Source organism: Carcharodon carcharias, chromosome 15 (assembly GCF_017639515.1).
Source record: "Carcharodon carcharias isolate sCarCar2 chromosome 15, sCarCar2.pri, whole genome shotgun sequence".
In the NCBI taxonomy this organism is placed as follows: Eukaryota; Metazoa; Chordata; class Chondrichthyes; order Lamniformes; family Lamnidae; genus Carcharodon; species Carcharodon carcharias.
In genome coordinates this window covers 91,184,466-91,203,227 of record NC_054481.1, presented here as the reverse complement: position 1 = coordinate 91,203,227, position 18,762 = coordinate 91,184,466, and the positions used below count along the sequence as shown (strand labels likewise).

Sequence of the window (18,762 nt, the reverse complement as noted above, 5' to 3'; positions counted from 1 at the left end):
CAGGACATTTTTATATATTCATGAAGAAAGAACAAACCTGCATTTATCATAGAATGTATCGCTTCACTGTTTGTTAATGTGGTTATGGAATTATTAGGTACATGTCACTTGGAGACAGACTGCATTATCTCTTAACTTTATCTTACACCTGAAACAAGATGCATCTCAGTCTTTGTGCTTTAGTGTAGTGCCTTTTTTTGTCTGGTAATTAAAGAGACAATAACATTTCTAAATGCTAGTGATACCCAGCCCTCCTCTGCAGGCAGGAATTCAGCGAGAGGCAACAGTGAGTTGAGAATCAAACAAGAGATGGTCACAACAGGCAGCAGATATGGACTTCAGTCGTTCAATACCTAAGATGCTGTACAGATGCATTGTGGTTTATTTCAGCTGCTGGTTGCTAGTAATTTCACAGATAGTTCAGAGAATTTGTTCAGATTCTATTGAGGCTATTTGAAAAATTTGTGTTTTTTTTTCAAAAAAGAAAACCTCAAAATAAAATGTAGGTAACAATTAAATTGACAATGAAGTGACATTAAAAACCCACCTGGTTTAATGCTTTAACTTCCTTTAAGAAAAGAAGCTTGCCGTCCCTGCATGGCCTTGCCTATGTGTCTCAGATCTACGGGACCCTGAAGTGGCCTAACAAACCACTGCTCTGGGGTACCTAAGGATAGGCAATAAATATTGGCTTTTCCCACATCTTGAGAATTGATTTATAAAAATGCTACGTAACAAAATAAAGTATGGTCATGAAAATCCAAAAGAAATATTTTTCCTTTTGGCTTTGGAATGGAAAGATCTGTTGAAACACTGTCAAACATCAAGGCTCTATACTCCAATTCAATATGCGGTTGTTCTAGGATATCTTCTTTGAATTTACATTTAGTTTGTGTTGTGCAACTGTATGTTAAGTAACTACATTCATTTTTTCTATAATTATGCATGAAGGATTCATAATGATTTAATTCTTTTTTTTTAGGGAAAAGATGCAGAAAACAGTAAAGTTTCTAAAATGGGTATGTGAATTTTTTCCTATTCCCATTCTTTTGTAAAAGAGTGGTTGAGCAGTACTTCAATTTTTATTTCTCAGCATCAACCTATAGAATATAGATTGACTTCCGATTACAGGTCAATAGTGACTGAGGAGCTTAAGTAGAGATCTCAGCTCCAGTCCTCAAAGTAGTAAAAATTATTGAGTTCTCTACTCCTGGAAATGAACCCAAATCTGTTGAATCAGCAAGCCTTGGTCTACTCATTGATCAATAATTCCGTTTTTGGCAATTGATTAAGAAGAAACTAGAATTCTCTGTTAGCATTTACGCTTTTGAGTTTCCTATCCCCTAGCTTGCTTACATAGTAACAGGAGTAGACTATTCAGCCCCTCAAGTCTGTTCTGCAATTCAGTTAGATCATAGCTAACCTATATGTGAACTCCATTTACCATTTTTTGATTCAAATGATACCTTTACCTAACAAAAACGTGTTGACCTCTGTCTTGAAAATTTCAATTGACCCAGCTTCCACAGCCTTTTGGGAGAGAGAGTTGTAGATTTACACGACCCTTTATGTGGAAAATGTGCTACTTGATCTCTTAAGATTGTGGCCCTCCTGTTCTGGATTAAGCTGGTTTAAGGGGAGGGTGGGACAAGTAGAGCTGGATAGAGGGCCAGTGATAGGTGGTGATAACCAAAAGATGTCACAGACAAAAGGACAAAGAGGTGTTGAAGGTGATGATGTTATCTAAAGAATGTGATAATTAAGGGTAGAAAGCAGGGCGAGCAAGGTACAGATAGCCCGGGTGGGGTGGGGGGAAGGGATCGAAATAGGCTAAAAGGTAGAGATAAAACAATGGATGGAATGCATTTAAAAATAATGGAAATAGGTGGGAAAAGAAAAATCTATATAAATTATTGGAAAAAAGGGATCTGAAAGGGGGTGGGGATGGAGGAGAGAGTTCATGATCTAAAATTGTTGAACTCTATTCAGTCTAGAAGGCTGTAAAGTGCCTAGTTGGAAGATGAGGTGCTGTTCCTCCAGTTTGCGTTGAGCTTCACTGGAACAATGCAGCAGGCCAAGGAAGGACATGAGGGCATGAGAGCAGGGTGGAGTGTTGAAATGGCAAGTGACAGGGAGGTCTGGGTCATGCTTGTGGACAGACTGAAGGTGTTCTCATAAAACGGTCACCCAGTCTGTGTTTGGTCTCTCCAATGTAGAAGAAACCGCATTGGGAGCAGCGAATGCAATTGACTAAATTGAGGGAAATGCAAGTGAAATGCTGGTTCACTTGAAAGGAGTGTTTGGGCCCTTGGACAGTGACGAAAGGGGAAGTAAAGGGGCAGGTGTTGCACCTTCTGCAGTTGCATGGCAAGGTGCTGTGGGAGGGGTTGAGGTGTAGGGGGTGATGGAGGAGTGGACCAGGGTGTGTCGGAGGGAACGATCCTTGCGGAATGCTGCCATGGGGGTGAAGGGAAAATGCTGGATTTGGCGGAAAAGTCATATTCCTCAGCTCTATTCCTGTAGCTCTGCAAGTTTATTTCCCTCAATTGCCTATCCAATTTTCTTTTGAAATTATTCATTGTCTGTGCTTCCACCACCCTTAAGGGCACATAGCTCTTCCTCGCATTCTCTGCCCCTGCCCACCACTTCCTGTATATTTCCTTCTTAAAGTGTGATGACCAAAATTGGACAGAATACTCTAATTGGAGCCGAACCAGAGCTTTAGGTTTAGCATAACTTATCTGCTTTTCTACTCAATACCACTTTATATGAAGTCCAAGATCCCATATGCTTTGCTAACTGCTCTCTCAATATGTTCTGCGACCTTCAAAGATCTAAGCACAAAAACCCCTAGGCCCCTCTGTCTCTGCGCACACTTCAGAACTGTGCCATTTGGTCTATATTGCCTCTCTCTATCCCTTCTGTGAAAACGCAGCATCTCACACTTCTCTGTATTAAATTCCATTTGCCACTTGTGTGCCCATTCTGCTAACTACCTTATTGCCCTTTTGCACCTGACTGATACTATCCTCCAAGTTTGGTATCATTGGCAGATTTTGAAATTTTAGTCCATTTTTCAATATGCAAGTTGTTTATTGATATAAAAAAAAAAGTGGCCCCGTACTGCCCTTTGGTGAACACCGCTGTCCCCCATCTTCCAGACTGAAAAACAAGCATTCACCACAAGTCACTGTTTTCTGTCCTTGAATCATATTTTTTATCCAAACTTACACTGACTCCTCCTATTCCATGAGCCTCAACTTTGTTAACCAGCCTTTTATGGTACTTCACCAAATGCTTTCTAAAAATCCATATAGTCAACATCCATTTCATTTCCTTTGTCTATCTTTGCTATTAGTTCATTAAAAGATTCAATTAATTTAGTCAAACACTTAGCCTTTTACAAATCCATGCTGGTTCTACTTAATTAACTTGTACACCTCCATGTGCCAGTTAATTCTATGTTTGATTATTGTTTCTAAAACCATATCCAGCACTGATTATTAAACTGGCTGGCCTACAGTTAGTAGTTACACCCTTTTTTGAACAAGGGTGTCACTTTTGCCACTTTCTAATCCCCTGGCACCTTCCCCTAATGTGCTCTGTTTCATTTTTGCTAAATCCACTCTTTGATATAAACGGGGAATATTTGGCATCAGGGGCCAGCACATATTGCAGAATCACATTTCTTGGATGTGGTTCAGTAATATAAACTGGGAATTAAATTGCATGGAACTGTTACATTGGCAATGATTAACAATCTGTAACAAGTCAGTTAGTGTTGTGAAGGAGAAGTTTTATTAGTGCAAGGTAAAGCCTGAGCATCAAAGTATCTACACAACATTCATTAAGTGGCATCCTGCCTGACCTGAGCTTAATCAGAATGCCTCCAGTCCATTAAATCTATAAATATTTATTTTTGAGCTGGCTAATTTATTTTAAATAAATCACTGTTGGTTTTCTGTATTTTATTAGAAAATTATTTTATAAACTACTCAAAGTAGTTGTGTCTATCCTGTCCAACCCCCTGCTTTCTTGCACTAGCCACTGTACAACACAGTTTCATTTATCAGTATAAAAGAAGTGTAAACTTTCTGGATTAGGAATCACTGGTGCCCAAGTGCATAAGTACCATTGTTTGGTTTGCTTTTGACCCATACAATGGAAGTAAGATCCAAGATGTGATCCCTATTCTGTGTTCAGTGACTAGTTCACATTGCTGCTACCCATTGACCACGTCAGCAAGAGTGTCTGGGTCTTGGGCAAAGTTAGGATCACCTGTAGCTACGGTGTCTCCATTCGTACTAGAAGAATAGTCGCTTGGGCAAGGCACAAGGTAGCTACCAATCAATATGGAAGTGATGAGCATGTGTCACTCCTTTCCAGAAGTTGGTGAGGAAAGGAACACTTTTTAAGCTGGTAGTTCAAAATGGTATAAAGCTGAAATTGTTTCATGTGGTTTCAGTGCTGCTTTTTGTGAACTGATGAAAGTATGTGTCATATTGAAAAGTGTATTCGAGAAATGGCTCTTTTCTAGAAGGGAGTTATAAGTAATGCAATTTACATACAACACAGAATTGAGACTTCAGATTTCCAGCATACCTCGTATTTCACTTTTGTTACAAAAATGAGATTCGTACCCAAATTGGGAAATAATATGTGTAACAGACGCATTGTTAGTAGTTGCTCTGGAACTTTTGGGATCAGGGTGTGTTTGTATATTCCAGGTGGTATAAATTGAACCTATAATTTATGTTTAACAAGTTACAATGATGAATGATTAACTTAGCAAATAAACAAAGGCTGTAAAGGATCAATGGTTAGTCAAACCAAATTAATTCTCCTGATGTGATACATACAATGGGCAAAGAATTTCTATGACTACCTTTTGGATTTTGGGGATTTTGGTTTCTTCTTTTTCTCTACCTCTTTAAAAGGAAACTGAATGAAAGGAGAAAAACGATTCTGAAGAACAGTTACAGCTGGGCTCTTGAGATATCTTCCCTCACAGCTACAGGATTTCCAATTCATTCAAACATAAGTGGTTTATTAGTTTGCTGCAGAAATGTACAGGCAATCTAAATTTTAACTGCACACGCTTCGCGTTATGCTTTTATGTTTTTTGGATTTTCTCTCTGTATTAAAGGTAATAGAATGTTTGGTATGTTCATGCCTCAAGTTATACAGATTCACATCCAACTGCACTTATGGCCTAGCTTCTTGTCTTCATGTCTTTATGATAAACTTTCATTTTTAAATAAAAAATCCAGTGGTTGCATTGTGACGTAGCACTTTGAATTACTGGATTGCTGAACTTACCTGTAACAATAAGACTCAAAGTCACCAACTTGGAAGAGAAAGAAGTTGAAAGGCAATTTACCTGAGTCCCTCTTCCACCTGCCAGAGGTCAATTCTAGATCACCTTTCATGGATGTTTGGAACCAAACCTTTGTCAAGTGTGGCATATTCTGAAGAGGTAATGAATTAAAAAGCAGAGATTTTTTTTTAACTGAGTATTCACTGGTTTCCTAACACTGAGTACTGTTCCATGCATGTCCTCAGTTACCTCAGCCAAGTGGCTATTCTTTAAATGTGAGCATAAATTAATGTCAGATTCCATTATTGCAGAAATAAAAACTCTGCTGAACCTTGTGTAGAGAGTTCCCTGGTGTAGATGTTGTGGGTCAGCCACACAACTACTCCTGCCTCGGTTCCCCCTCTAATTTCTGATCCAATACCTGTCACAACTTACGTAAGTTATTAGAGAGCTGCAGGCATCAAAAGAAACTGACTTTCAGCATGTGACCAAATTCAGGAGGGGGGGGAAGTAATTAGTCTTTAATTAAAGTAGCGTCTCAGTAATTTACTTTGCTTCAGATGATTTCTATGATTTGTCATATTTATGATGTGATATTATAGTATGGCAGCAAAACAGTACTCTAATTTGACATCAATTTTCCAAATTGACGCAAAATTGAGGGTCTGTTTATGTAACCAGTTTGGCAATAGCAGTGATGGAGAAAATAATGCAAAGAATCGATGGGAAATCCAAGTCTGAAGTGAGGGTGCTATTTGTAAATTTGCTGCACTTCAGAATTAGGGTAAGAATTGAAAGATGTGTTTTTGTTTAGTTCACTTTTATATTGCATATAAAAAGTGTACAATGGTAGCTTTATGGGCTCAATGTTTCTTTGTATACTTATACAACTTATAGATTTAAATGAATTCTCTCACTCTTTCACATATTTGCTTATGAGGTCATCTGTAGAACATGAACAAAATAAAACTTGGTCAGTTTATTCCAGGTGAAATCTGTGTTACTTTTACAGTTGATCAGTCAACAATACGTCCATATGGAATGTCAATTGACACTAAAACTGATACATATTCAAGATGATATTTATAATCCACTCTGATTATTTATCCCAATTGTATTGATGTACAATGTTAGATTGGCCATTAATCAAGCTGTCTCCTGTACAGTGAACAACATAACCCACTTGAGTCCTGGTTTCATGCTGGTGCCAATTCATACACACCTCATGGATTTGAACTTCAAAGGTAAATCAACCAACCACCAAATCTTGCATGTAGTCCTTGCACACTACCACTGACACTTGCATGTGCTTTTGTTGTAATGAATCCTTTTAAAGAAAATAAATAATTATTGGATTTCAGCTGCCCTCCTGCAAGCACCCACCATAAACTGACAATGCTGATCTAAACTGTCTCTAATTCCATACATTGTGCCTGCATTATGACTATGTAGTCCATCATAATTGTGGTATCTGTTCCAATAAAAACATACGAAATAGGAGGAGTAGGCCGTTTGCCCTTTGAGTCTTGCTCCCTAATTCAGTAAGGTTATGGGCTGATGTATTTGCAGCCTTAACTCCACTCTCCTGTCTGCTCCTCATAACCCTTGATTCCCTTGTAGATCAAAAATCTGTCTAACTTGACCTTAAATATATTCAGTGACCCAGCCTCCACTACTCTCTTGGGTAGAGAATCCCAAAGATGAACAAACATCTGAAAGATGAAATTCCTCCTCAATCCAGTCTTAAATGGGAGAGCCCTTATTTTGGAACATTATCCCCTAGTTCTAGATTTCCCCATGAAGGGAAACATCCTCTCAGCATCGACCCTGTCGAGCCCACTCAGAATCTTGTGTTTCAATAAGATCATCTCTCATTCTTCTAAACTCCAAGGAGCATAAGCCCAACCTGCTCTACCTTTCCTCATAAGACAACCCCCTTCATCCCAGGAAACAACCTGATGAACCATCTCTGAACTCCCTGCAATGCAACTATATCCCTCCTTAAATGGTAAGACAAAATCTGTACACTGATCTAGATGTGGTCTCACCAATGACACTTCCCAACTGAAATACTCCATCCACCTTGCAATGAGTCGTCCTTAAGAGCTCACTATCTGGCTTCCTTTGTGCAAATATAAATAAGACTTACTGATTAATAATATGTTATAATACATAATTACAAAAATAGGCCTTCTAAAATTTGAGGAGAATGTTTTCTAAGCTCCTCAGAAAATCACTTACCCACAGACTCTTTATTAAGACTCTGAATATTTTGAAGTTCAGACCCACCGCTAAATTGCTTGTTATTTTAAATTTGGATGAGGTCAACAACTGAAATGAGAAAGGGGAAATTTACATGTCTTAAAAGGAGGAAAGTGATGTGGACAAGTGGCGAGTGAATAGCAGAGCAGAGCCCAGGCACCTGAAGGTATGGCTACCAATGGTTGGGCAATTATAACTGGGAACGCTCAAGATGCCAGAATTAGAGGAGTGCAGAGGACTCTGAGGTTTGTGGGCCAGGAGGAGAATACAGAGATCGGGAAGGGCAAGGCCGTGGAGGGATTTGAAAAGAAAGATGAGAATGGGATGTGAGCGTCATTGGCAAGGCCAGCATTTGTTGCATATTTCTAATTGCCCTTAGGTGATGGTGAGCTGCCACCTTGATCTGCTACAGTTCATTTGGTATAGATACATCCATAGTGATGTTAAGGAAGGAGTGATGTTGAAGGAATAGTAACCGCGTTCCAAGTCAGGATTGTGTGTGGTTTGAAGAACCTGTAGGTGGTGGTTTTCTCGTGTCTGCTTCCTTCGTCTTTCTACATGGTCGAGACTTTGGAAGATGCTGCCAATTGAGACTTGGTGAGTTGCTGTAGTGGATCTTGCAGATGGTACACACTGTTGTCACCTTATGCTGGTGGTGGAAGGAGTGATTGAAGGTAGTGGGAAGATGGGGTACGGATCAAATGAGCTGTTTTGCCCTGAATCATGTTGAGCTTTTTGAGTGTTTTTGGACATGTGCCCATCCAGGCAAGGGGAGAGTATTCCAATACATTCCTGACTTGTGCCTTGTAGGTGGTGGACAGGTTTTGGTGAATTGGGAGGTGAGTCACTCACAGCAGAATTCCCAGTTCTGACCTGCTGATGTAGCCATGATATTTATATCATGGTCTAATTAAGTTTCTGGTCAATGGTAATCCCCAGAATGTTAATTCTGAGTAAATTCAGCATTGACAATTCCAATAAATATCATGAGATGATTAGTAGCTCTCTTTTTGGAGATGGTCGTTGTCCAACCCTTCCCTGATGCAAATGTCACTTGCTGCTTCATCCGCCCAAATCTGAATGTTGGCCAGATCTTGCCAGCTGTGGGCATGAACTGCTTCAGTATCTGACAAGTCGTGAATGCTGCTTAATACTGCGCAACCATTAGTGAACATTCCTTCTTCTGACTTTATGCTGGAGGGACGGTCATTGATGACATAGCTTAAGATGGTTAAGCCTAGGGCGCTTCCCTGAGGAACTCCTGCGGTGATGTCCTGGCCTCCAACAACCACAACTATCTTCCTTCATGTTAGGTATGACTCCAGCCAGTGGAGAGCTTTCCCCCTGATTCTCATTGACTTCAATTTTGCTCAGGCTCCTTGATGCCGCACTTGGTCAAATGCTACCTTGATGTCACCTCTGGAATTCAATTCACTGTCCATGTTTGGACTAGGGCTGTTGTCTGGCCTGGAGCCAAATGGCCCTGGCAGAAGTTAAACTGAACATCGGTGTGCAAGTTATTGCTGGTTAAGTGCCGCTTGATAGCACAGTCAGTGATACCTTCCATCTCTTTGTTGACTGACAGTAGGCACTAATTGCTGGATTGGATTTATCCTGCTTCTTGTGCATAGGACATAGCTGGGAAATTGTCCACATTATTAGGTAGATGCCAGTTTTTTAACTGTATTGCAACAGCTTGGCTAACAGCATAGCTAGTTTTGGACTGCAAGTTTTCATTACTTGAAAGGACCACACCCATGTCAATGCACTGCTGTATCACTATTGCACTGGAGTGTCAGTGTAGATTATATTCTTAAACCCACAACCTTCTAATTTGGTGAAGTTGCTGCCAACTGAGTCAAACTGATGCTGAAAATTGATTCTGGAAAATTTAAATTCACAATGTTGCTATAAAATATTTACCTACTTACTGGTATCTAGGTAAGGAACATGATCCCATTTGTTGTAGTATATTTAACATCCAACATGCATGTAGTGGTGCTAAGTCATACATAATCAATATTTTGTCATCCTTCCCCTGAGCAAAACCAGAGACTTTACTGGGAGAGCATTTATGTGCACTATAATTAGAAGGACTATTTTTTAGACTTTCACCAAATATTACTGCAAAAGCAAAATACTGCTGGAAATCTGAAATGAAAACAGAAAATGCTTGAAAGACTCAGCAGGGTAGGCAGCATCTGTGGGAGTGTGAAACAGCGTTTTGCTGTTTCAAGTTGATTTCTTTTCATCTTTAGTGTGCTCTGATGACAGATCATTGACCTGACATTACTCTATTTCTGTCCTGAGTAGTTTCAGGATTTTCTGTTTATCATTGCTCCAAATGTTTGGATTTGACTACAGTATCAAGAATCTTCTGGCCCTGGGCTCTAAGCAGACATGAAGTTCTGCAGAGTGAAAATTCTGTTGTACATATTCCCTGTTTGGCCATTAAACTCTGAAAGAAATACTTTTAGCTTTGAAAAAACTGTAGTTCTAGACAGCATCAAGCATCATTTTCTATATCCTCAAATGCTTTATTCTCAATAAATTTGTCATCTGTAACACTGTTGAGTCAAATGTTGAAAGTCCAGCATCAACTGTGGCTCAGTTGGTAGCACCCTCACCTCGGAGCAAGAAAATTGTGGATTAAGTCCACCTCGCAGAGACTTGAGCACAAAAATCTAGGCTGACACTCTATTGCAGCACTGCTGGAGTGCTGCACTGTCAGAGGTCCTGTATTTCAAACGAAATGTTAAACTAAGGCTCTTATCTGCCTTTGGTGGAAGTAGAAGCTCCCAGGGCACTATTTTGAAGACGAGCAGTGGAGTTGCCCTCAGTGTCCTGGCCGATATTTCAATCAGCGTCACCAAAACTAATTGTCTGGTCGTTATAACGTTGCTATTGTGGAAGGTTGTTGTGTGAAAATTACGTGTCACTTGTTCCTAATTTACAACTTCAAAAGTATTTGGTTAATTTTAAAGCACTATGAGGCATCCTGAGGTCATGAAAGGTGCTATATAAACACAAGTCTGCCTTTCTTCCCTTTCCATTTCAGGGGATAGTCACTTAGTAGATGATTGGTATAATATCGTACCTGAAGATCAACTGGCTTGGCCCCTCTATTCAGTAGATAGTTAGCTAATCCTTGGAGTGCTGGCAGTGAGAGGGAGGGGACTGAGTGATAGATTAGAGTTGTTGTCATAGACTATATTACCAAACTGAAACAGAATGTAATGGGTTTAAATTCTATCATAAACCATCCATGAAGTTTTATAAAATAATTTGAGCCATGTGTTCGGTATTATAGTATAGAATGTACAATTCAAGTTCGGTGCTTGTTTTTTGTATGTAGATTTTTAATCAGACTAAAGTCAGTTCATTTGGTTAATTGAATTATGTCGATGTAAAGGGATATTTTTTAGGCTGAGTATCTTGAATGGTGTTGAAGTGGAGACCTGTGAACTGTAGTACTGTTTTCCATGTTTCCCTTTGCCTTTGTGCCCCTAGTTTCTATCGAGCCCATCAGAAGCTCGACAGGGAAGGAGCTCCACATTTTGCGTTGCTCTGTATTTAATGGTTGCATTTGTGGCACAGGAAACATATGGTCTTAGATCTTGGGGAGATGGAGTTTGCCTTTTTTAATATATTCATCATGGGTCATACCCTTGGGTGTGGGACTGCTGCTCAGTGACCAGTGGCAGTATACAAAAAAAAAATCTTCAGATGGAAATATCTGTGTGACAGGAAAAGAAGGCTTAGAACCACTTAACCTGACTTGTAGCAGGGTGACATGGCAGGATATGTACTGAGAAGAACTTGGCTTGACAATAATCTAGGTAATCTATAATTTAAGCTTTTCAAGGATACTTGAGGATTAAATTGCATCCAGCTTTTCATGTATGTAATTTCTTCATGAGGAGTTTGTACTTTTTGAAAAAATAAAGTATATATCCTGTGGGTGCATGTGGTCCTACATGACTGGATTAAGTATTTCACGCTGTTTATGAAAGCTGATGTTGGTGAATTTTTGGATTCCCTTATTTATGCTTTACCCTGGAACATATAATGGTATAATTTTTTTATAGGATGAGTATTTCTGCAACGTGTATTCAAACATTTTCTGTAGGTTTTAATTTTGCAGTAAATGTGCAGGCAACAATTGAAAAAATTAAGAGCAACTCTTCAATTTACAGGATACCTTGGTTTTCTCTTGCATAATATCTTGGCCTCCGTTGCCTTATTACATCAGTTCTGTACTGCATTGTAGGGCATAAACTTGCCTCACAATTCATCACTTAATAAAATTACAATATCAGTTGCATGGTCAAATTGAAGATGACCATTCCCCCAGAGCAAGGGAGACAAAATCAGCTATTTTACATACCTATTATAACTGTTCAAGTTATGTAGCGACTCGAGGGTCATGAGTGCACTCACAGAGAAAATAGAAGTATCTTGCCATGCTAAATCCTATGTTCCAATTGCTTGTTTCAGCTAGGAATTCTGTGACAGAATATCTAATAATTTCCTTCTTGATTTCAGTTAGTGTTACTATCAATCCTTACCCATAAAGGAACTAAATGCCAAAATAAATGAGGTTCTACATAACTAACTATAATCTATGATAAGCAATAATGTGTTTGTGCATCCATTAGTAAAAGTGAAGTTGAAGTAGCTTACATTGTCATATTTGAAATTAGTTTTAATCCAAATTGACTACTGAAAATATAATTTATTGTGGTTGATGAAAAACGTCTGTTTTTTTCATAGATCGTGGAAACAAAGCTGCAGCCCCACAGCCAGAGGTGCGAGATGACCAGTCTTCAGTGGTGAATTATTTGGATAAGTAAGTCCACATTTTACTTTGCCTATAACCCATTTTCAACCAGACTTGTTTGATCAGTTTTTCTAGTTCCATTTCTTCATCAACTCAAGCAGACTGTGTACCATTCTATATAGACACAAGGATCAGTTGGTAGCACCGGAGTGCCTAAATTACCAATAAATAGAATTGAGAGTGGAGTTGTGCGGAATTTCAGGTCAATGTTGCTGTTTAAAATTTAGTTGTTGTGCGTGGTCAGTTTTTTCAGTGTGGTCCCTTTAAACTGGAGCTGTTAACATCTGATATTTATCACTGAACAAGGCCTACTTGGTATCTTTCAGCTGGCTGCTGGGTACCTTGCCTCAGATCCCCATTCATTCATGGGCTGTTCTGTATTTAGATGTAAAAGTTCGGCAGGTTTATTCCAAGACTTTCAGGCTTAAGTTTAGGATGAGAGTGTGTGGAACATTTTACTCTGGATTGAAAGCAAACAGGTTTTGGAATCAGCTGGTTTGGAAAGTTTGGGCTGTTCTTCTGCTGCCAGTCAATAATATTGGTAATGTGCCTGCATCACTACGAGCGTGAAGTCTGCCGTAAAGCCCGTTTTAATTCATAGCTTGGACAGATTATAGTGGTAAATGCAAGTCATATTTCAGAATAGTTGTTATTTCTGGCTGAAGCTATAAATGGGCTATTGTCTTAAACCAAAGGGAAATTATCCTGGTTTGAACAGACTTTTTTTGTACAATATGGACAGAGATATGGGTACCTTATTTTATGAAATGTTTTGTGCATTATTAATGTTCAGTGCATTGACAATAACTTGGCAGCTAGAATCCATTTAACATTTTGTTACCACTAATTTGGCAACTGCTTGTCTGAAGAAATGAAGAACATTATTCCTTTCCAAAAGCAATAGAAATTTCATTTACTTATTTTAAGTATATTGCATGCATGGTCAGATTTAAATCATCTGATCCACAAGACTATATTACAGCTTTGTAATTACAATGTAATATCAGATGTTGCTGTTATTTATTTGTAAGCTCATTTTTCCTGTTCTTTACCCTGCCCGCGTATACAGATGCTTGCGCATACTTTTCTTCCATTCCTCTCATTCTGAAACAAAGTTGTATTCCTGTCACTCTCTGGTACATTACCCAAATGATTGCTATTTATATGTGGGCTAGATGATGAATATAGGATTGACATTCACCTACAAGAGATCAATGTTAGCTGAAAAGCATGAGGAATGAGAACCCTCACAATTTGCCCCATGAAAAGGAAACACTTGCATTTATATAGCACCTTTCACAATCACTGGATTTCTCAATACTTTGCAGCCAATGAAGTCACTTGGTTTGGGAAGTGGGGCTGCTGAGTGAGTGGGTGGGAGAAAAGGGACTGATTACAATGTGTGTGGGGGGTGGGTGGCTGGGACGGAGAGGGCTTCACTAAATCTTCTGTCACCAGGGAATATGGAGAGCTTGGCTGAAACCCAAGTGAGTACATAAAATAAAATTTATACAAAGTGCTTTAAAAACACAGATTTTCATATGTGATACACTATTAAAGAGTGATCTATAATATGTGAACTTAATTATATGTTGAATGTTACTATGTTGTTTTATTGGTTTTTGTTGGTGTCTGGGGACCTGTTAATTTTCAAGAGTTTTTTTTTATATATTGGTTCATGGAATGTGGGCCTTGCTGACAATAGTTGCCCTTGAGAAGGTGGTGGTGAGTTAAAAAAGGGGTGACATCGGAAAAAAGTTTATGAAGCACTGCCACAGTCCTTTGCTTCACTTCACGTTTAGACAATCCAGCAAGGTTATGTTCTGTAGTTAGCATGGACTTTATCCTGTTTTACATGCACTAACTGCATTGAATGCTGAAATTCTGAGGTTACTTTGGTGATTTGATACAAATGCATTGGTCCAAAGCCTTGATGATAATAGAAGGTAAACAAAGGTAAAACGAATATTTCTATTCAATTGAAGTTGAATAATTCTTCCCATTTGAAGTGGTCTAGGAGTATTTGTATTTTGTTGCAGCTAAGAAAGTGGTATAATTATTTGATTCTTTGTCATAAAAGTTTTCAGAACTGCTAATTTGGCTTCAGCCACTATCACCTCCTGTGTCTTAACTGTTGGGTCAAATGTAATGCTCTGCACTGTTTGATCAGGCTTTCCCAACTCTTGTTGAATCCTATCTTTACTTAACATTTTGTGTGTCTGATCCGCTGCTTGCATTTTTTTTTTATTCATGGGATGTGGGCATTGCTGGCTAGGCCAGCATTTACTGCTCATCCCTAATTGACCTTGAGAAGGTGGTGGTGAACTGCTGCAGTCCATGTTGTGTAGGTACATGCACAGTACTGTTAGGGAGGACGTCCCAGGATCTTGACCCAGCAATAGTTAGGATGGTGTGTGGCTTGGAGTGGAACTTCCAGTTGGTGGTGTTCCATGTGCCTTCTGCACTTGTCGTTCTAGATGGTAGCGGTCGTGAATTTGGAAGGTGCTGCCTAAGGAGGCTTGGTGAGTTCCTGCAGTGCATCTTGTAGATGGTACACACTGCTACCACTGTGTGTCAGTGTTGGAGGAGTGTATGTTTGTGGATGAGCATTGACATCTCTGTTAATTTTCTCCACTATTGTATAGTCTCCATTTTCATCCATCCTTTCCCCTTCAAACCCCATGTAGCCTCCTGCTTTGATCTCTGACATGACATACCACCAACCTGCAGTCTTAAATTCACAATCCATAGGCTCAATATAGTTATCCTCTACAAAAACAGAATTACCTGGAAAAACTCAGCAGGTCTGGCAGCATCGGCGGAGAAGAAAAGAGTTGACGTTTCGAGTCCTCATGACCCTTCGACAGAACTTGAGTTCAGACTCAAACTCAGACAGAAAACTTGACAACATGACAACAACCTCAAAGTCAATAGAGGGAAGTGGGAGAAAGAACTGGGCATCATCAGTACACAGGTAGCATTTGATCCTGCGCCTGTAGATAAATTCTCCAAGAGGAAGCATGTAGATGATCAACTCTTTTCTTCTCCGCCGATGCTGCCAGACCTGCTGAGTTTTTCCAGGTAATTCTGTTTTTGTTTTTGTTTTGGATTTCCAGCATCCGCAGGTTTTTTGTTTTTATCTCTATAGTTATCCTCTGACAGCTCTAACTGGACCAGCTCAATTGTACTTTTTCTCCCTTTTCTAACCAAAACCAGTTACTACTCCAAAAGACTCAACTCCTTAGATCGCATTCTAATCCATACCTGTGATTCATAATACAAACAACTGTTGGACTTTTTGGATACAATACTGAGTCCATCTCTCCCTCTACACTTCATTGAAGCATGCCTTCATCATTCTACTACTGCCATTTCTTCCCCACTTCCCTCAGCCATTCATCTTGTCCAAAAATGCTGCTGCTGCCTCAAAGCCCTTGCGTCCTTACCCCTGACTTCTCAATGTGTTTCTTTTCCCCGTAATTGCTGACATTACCAACCTGTCTCTCTTGTCCACCCTCCTCCTCCTTCAAATCTGCTCTACTCCTTAGAAAACACGCCCCAAACATTTCCACACTCATAAGCTATCACTGATCTCAAAGCTCTCCTTCCTTTCAGGACCCGGAAATTGTTGCTGCCTTGCAACTTAGTTTCCACCTTTCTTGTTACTTCTTAACTGAGTTCCTCCAAGCTGGTACTGATGCCAACTGAATAAAGTCACAAATAATGTCCAGCATGCTTTTAGCCATGGCTTTCTATTTCCTCATACTCCTCAATCTCTATGTGGCTTTCAAACTGTTGATTCCTCCATCTTCCTACCAACATCTTATTTCTGCAATCTAGCTCCAGGACACTGCAATGTTATGGTTCTGTTCTTAACCTGGATCAATACAGGTTTCTGCAAATTGTTATAAATAAATAAATAACCCCACAAATATGGGAAGAATTATGGTGTACCCCGGAATTCATCACTGGCCCATGCTGTTAATCATCTACATGCTTCCTCTTGGAGAATTTATCTACAGGCGCAGGATCAAATGCTACCTGTGTACTGATGATGCCCAGTTCTTTCTCCCACTTCCCTCTATTGACTTTGAGGTTGTTGTCATGTTGTCAAGTTTTCTGTCTGATAGCAAAATTTGGAAGCCTATTCCAAATTAATGTTTTTCAAGATAAAATGATTCCCTTTGATGCCTGGCAGCAGCTCCAGGCCTCTGCCTTCAGTTGCGTATACCTCCCTGAATGCCATGTTAAGCTTGAGTTCAGATGTGCTGAGCTCTGTGAGTTGCCTCCTACCACTTATGTTGTATTGCCTACTGTTGCCCACTATTTTGTTAAACCCTCGTCTATGCCTTTTCGTCTTGACGCTTGTCTATTCGAATACTCCACAATCTGGTCTGCCCCTATCAATCTTACATAGGTTTTAACTCATTTGAACAGGCGCAGCCAGCATCTTCACCCACACCACATTCTGTACCTCCATTATCTCCATCCTCGCATGTACCAAGAAAAACACCTCTCCAAGCTCCAAATGTCCCAACATGTTGAGTTCAGAATTGACCCTTAATTTCAAATAATTCCACTCCCTTGCCCAACTATAACATCATAATTTGCCTCTGCCCTACATTGCTGCATGCCTGGACCTTCTGCTACCTGGATTATCTTTTGTTTTCTCTGTTCTGTACCATTCTGTCTTGTCACGACTTTCCATGCTTTCATAAGTTTCCTCAAAATCATCAAGCTAATTTTGTTAGTTCTCCATAATTTCCTCTCTTTCTCTTGCTGCCTTGTTACAGATGAGCAATGCTTTTTAAATGCAAGAAATTGTTAATTATCGTTATCACTGGGGCCATGACAGTTGAATCTCCTGTGATCCCAGTGACAATTAAGTTGACACCAGATCATTGAAACATTTGTGTGTTGCGTGCATAAACAATAGGACGATTGTTATTTTAATTGTCATGCCAAAAATTGGGAATGGTAACATGATGGTAACGTTACTGGACTAGTAATCCAGAGGCCCGCACTAATGCAATGGAGACAGGCGTTCAAATTCTACCATGGCAGGTGAGGGAATGTAAATTCAATTAATAAATCGGGAATAAATGCTAGTCTCATTAATAATGATCACGAAACTATTGGATTGTTGCAAAAACCCATCTGATTTCTTTGTGGGAAGAAATCTACTTTCATTACCTGATCTGGCCGACATGTGACTCCAGACCCACACAGTGTGGTTAACTTGTAACAGTCCTCTGAAATGGCCTAGCAAGCCAATCAGTTGTGTCAAACGCTACAGGAAAGACGAAGAATAAAACTAGCCAGATTACCTGGCATTGACAAAGGCATACCCACAAGCTAATGAAGCAACAGCCTGACATAGTCATGCACTCGGAATCATTACAACCAATGTCCCAGGCTCCATCATTACCATTCCTGATTATGTACTGTCCCACTGGCATCACAGTGTTATGCAGTCAAGAGGGAGTTGCCCTGGGCATCCACAACATTGACCCTGACCCCAATGAAGTCTCATGGCATCAGGTCAAACAATGGCAAGGAAGCGTCTTGCTGAATACCATCTACTGACTTCTCCCAGCTTACGAATCAGCACTCCTCCATGTTGAAAACCACTTGAAAGAAGCACTGAGGGCAACAAGACCACAGAATGTACTCTGTGTGAGACTTCAATTTCCATCAGAATGAGTGGCTGGTGGCACCATTGCTGACCAAGCTGGCCGAGCACTAAAGGATAAATCTGCCAGACTTGCCTGTGGCAGGTGATGAGAGAACCAACAAGAGGGAAATACCTAGTTGACCTCATCCTGACCAGTCTACCTGTAGCAGATATCTAACCATCGCCTCTTGACGTACAAAGGCATTCCCCCACTGTCAATATCTGGGGGTTACCATTAACCAGAAACTAAACTGGACTAGCCATATAAATGCTGTGGCTACAAGAGCAGGGCAGAGGCTAGGAATCCTGCTATGAGTAACTCACCTCCTGAAGCCCCAAAGCCTGTCCACCATCTACAAGACACAAGTCAGGAGTGTGATGGAATACTCCCCACTTGCCTGGGTGAGTGCAGCTCCCACAACACTCAAGAAGCTTGACACCATCCAGGACTAAGCAGCCCGCTTGATTGTCACCACATCCACAAGCAGTAGCAGCAGTGTGCACCATCTACAAGATGCACTACAGGAATTCACCAAGGCTCTTTCGATAGCACCTTCCAAACCCACAACCATTACCACCTAGAAGAACAAGGGCAGCAGGTAGATGGGAACACCACCACCTGGAAGTTACCCTCCAATGCGCTCATCATCTTGACTTGGAAATTTTTTA

General features: G+C 40.0%; 1 protein-coding gene across 5 annotated transcripts in view; it reads left to right on the top strand.

The window, feature by feature from the left end:
• The window catches only part of cep104 (centrosomal protein 104), a 258,319-nt gene that overhangs the window by 146,589 nt on the left and 92,968 nt on the right, over window positions 1–18,762 (top strand). For all 5 annotated transcript variants that reach the window (XR_005945259.1, XM_041205856.1, XM_041205857.1 and 2 more), the window contains 2 exons: window positions 983–1,019; window positions 12,353–12,428. Coding sequence is in view for 4 of the 5 variants with exons in the window: in XM_041205856.1 (XP_041061790.1) it covers window positions 983–1,019; window positions 12,353–12,428 (113 nt within the window). In the remaining variant the exon portion in view is untranslated. The remainder of the gene's footprint in view (window positions 1–982; window positions 1,020–12,352; window positions 12,429–18,762) is intronic.